This window comes from Fonticula alba (genome assembly GCF_000388065.1).
Source record: "Fonticula alba strain ATCC 38817 unplaced genomic scaffold supercont2.9, whole genome shotgun sequence".
In the NCBI taxonomy this organism is placed as follows: Eukaryota; order Rotosphaerida; family Fonticulaceae; genus Fonticula; species Fonticula alba.
This window is the reverse complement of record NW_009242979.1, coordinates 804,267-806,860: the sequence shown is the minus strand read 5'-3', so window position 1 is coordinate 806,860 and position 2,594 is coordinate 804,267. Positions and strand designations below refer to the sequence as shown.

The 2,594-nt window shown below is 62.7% G+C and overlaps 1 protein-coding gene across 1 annotated transcript; it reads left to right on the top strand.

The window, feature by feature from the left end:
• Positions 1 to 347: 347 nt before the first annotated feature.
• On the top strand, positions 348 to 2,558 carry H696_05247 (hypothetical protein; the record flags this gene model as incomplete). Its single annotated transcript, XM_009499109.1, has 5 exons — positions 348 to 398; positions 557 to 835; positions 1,000 to 1,066; positions 1,178 to 1,484; positions 1,652 to 2,558. 5 exons carry the CDS (start codon positions 348 to 350, stop codon positions 2,556 to 2,558), a joined length of 1,611 nt encoding a protein of 536 aa, XP_009497384.1.
• Positions 2,559 to 2,594: the final 36 nt, after the last annotated feature.

Below are 2,594 nucleotides of genomic sequence, written 5' to 3'. Positions count from 1 at the left end.
GTGAGCGCGCCCTCCTAAGAAGGAGCAGCTCGACCGACGAGCACGCTGCCTACCTCTTGGACGGCGGCACGTCGGCCTCTTCCTCTGGTCTCCTCAACTATGGGTCCTCCTCCTTCTCTGACCTGTCCTCCTCATCATCGCTCCTTTTCACGGCCAATTCCATCAATGGCGATGCAGATGCGCGTGCGTGGGCCACACCTACCGTCCTCCCTCCCCTTTGTACACCTCCATCGCTTCCACTCCTCACTCACCTGGCTCCCTTCCCTTTTCTCCCCTCCCCCTCTCCATGCTCCCCCCCCCCGACAGACGGAAAGTCCCAGCCCGTTGACACATCAGCAGCAGGCATCATGACGGCGACCACTCGCCAGTCCACCACCCCGGGCTTCGATGATCAAATGGTGCGCGCGCGCTCCGTGCCCCGTGCTCATGGCCAATCCCTGCTCACACCGTCGCTTCCCGCGACTGGTCCGACTGACACCTGACTTGAATTCCACGTCCCCTCTCTCTCTCTCTCTCTCTCTCTCTCCCTCCCCACTCTCTCCTTTCCGACCGCCAGGAGTCCTCCTCCCTTTTGAAGCCCGCAACCACCCTCTCCGGGAATCAGCACCCCATCTCCGGAGTCAACAGCGACGCCATGCCGATGCTGTCCAAGTCCGGTGGCGGCGGCGGCACCATCTCGACTGGGCCCAACGCCCTGGACTCCGATACTGCCATGCAGGTCCTTGAGGACGAGGATGTCGGCCTGGATATCCCGGCTCCTCGGCCTAGCATGGCCCTCAAGATCCTCTACGGCATGCCGCAGCTGGGCACCTTTTTCTCCAACACCCTCCTGAACGTGCGTTCCAATGCCACCTGTCCTCGCCCGCCACATATCACCGACTTGCATCCCCGGTTTTCCCCTTCGGAATCTTCCCCGTGCCGCTCTCGCCTCTGACTCCCTCTCTCCCCCCCCCTCTCTCTCTCTCTCTCTCTCTACCCTCCCCTCTTCAAATACCGTAGCAATGGCTCACTTATTACTACCTGCCGCCGGGCGAGCCCCAGCGCATCAGTGCCTCTGTTTTCGGTGGTGCGTGCTCGAGCCTCGCCCTCCGGTTCTTCTGCGCGCGTGTGCCTTTTTCTAACTCACATCTCCTCCTTTCCCCGTCTCTCTCCCCCCCCCCTCTTCCGACCCCAACAGTCCTTCTGGTCCTTGGCCGTCTCGCCAATGCCTTCTGCGACCCGCCGGTCGGCTACCTGTCGGACCGCTCGCGCCTGCGTCTCGGCCGCCGTATCCCCTTCATGCTCTTCGGCGCCCCCTTCCTGGCCATCTTCTTCTCCTCTCTCTGGTTCCCGCCTTACCCCGGCAACAACAGCCTGCACCCCGGCCAGACCCAGAACGCCGTCTATTTCACCTTCATGTTCATGCTCTACAATGTGGCGTTCGCCTTCGTCACGGCTCCCTGGACTGCCCTCTCGCCGGAGATCACCCGCGAGAAGTCCGATCGGTGCGCATCATTTGCCGGACGTGCCGCGGCCCGTGTCCTCCCGTTCGGTTCCCCTTCCTTCTTGGCTTCTCTCTCTCTCTCACCGCCCTTAAACACATCTTTCTCACTCACTCTCTCTCCCCCCTCCCCCTCCCCCCGATCGTCACACGCTGGATGTGGCATTCCAGTGTCATGCTCGCCACTTTCTCCGGCCTCTTCTCGCTTGCTGGTAACCTGCTCGGTGCCATGATTGGTCCCTTCCAGGCCAACCACCAGGACGGGCTGAACTTCCTGGGTATCCAATTTGCCAGTGGTCTGCAGTTCTGCGGCGCCATGGCCGGCCTCCTGCTGCTTGTGTGCTTCTGGGTCCCCCTGCTGGTGATCAAGGAGAACCCGAATGCCCCGCGCCCGCCCCCGCACAACATCGTCAAGGAGCTCATCGTCACGGTCAAGAACCCGGCCTTCCGGTCGCTCATCGGCATCACCTCCTTCCTGCCCATGGGTGTGGTCTTCGTCGGGACCGGCCTGCCATACCTGTGCACGCAGATCCTCGAGGCGGCTCCCAACGATCCGGACCCCGGCCTGGTGAAGCCCGGCACCGGTGAGTCGTGGACGGGTCTCATTGCCGGGATCATGATTGCCGGTGCCCTGCTGTGCATGCCCTTCGTCGGGCCGCTGGCCCAGCGTTTCGGCAAGAAGATCGTCATGCTCTTCAGCACCATCCTCATGGCCCTGCTGGTGTTCTCCATTTCCTTTGTCAAGTTCTTCCCGGACCCGGCCATCCCCACGCTCATCGGTGTGGCCATCATGGCCATCCCGGCTTCGGTGTCCTTCATTCTCCCGTCGGCCATCTACGGTGATGTGGTGGATTTCGATTCGCGCCGGTCCGGCCAGCGCCGCGAGGGCATCTACGCCGGTGCCAATGCCTTCTCCAACAAGATCTTCATGGCCATCGGCTCGGCGGCCATCGTCTACATCCTGGAGCTCGGTGCCACCCGCGCCGATCCCATCGGTATTGTTGTCCTCTACAGCGTGGCCGGTCTGGTCATGGCCCTGGGCGCGCTGCTCTTCTCCACACATCCCATTCGGGACTAGGCGGTGTGCGCTTTTCCCGACCACCCCCCTCCCCCC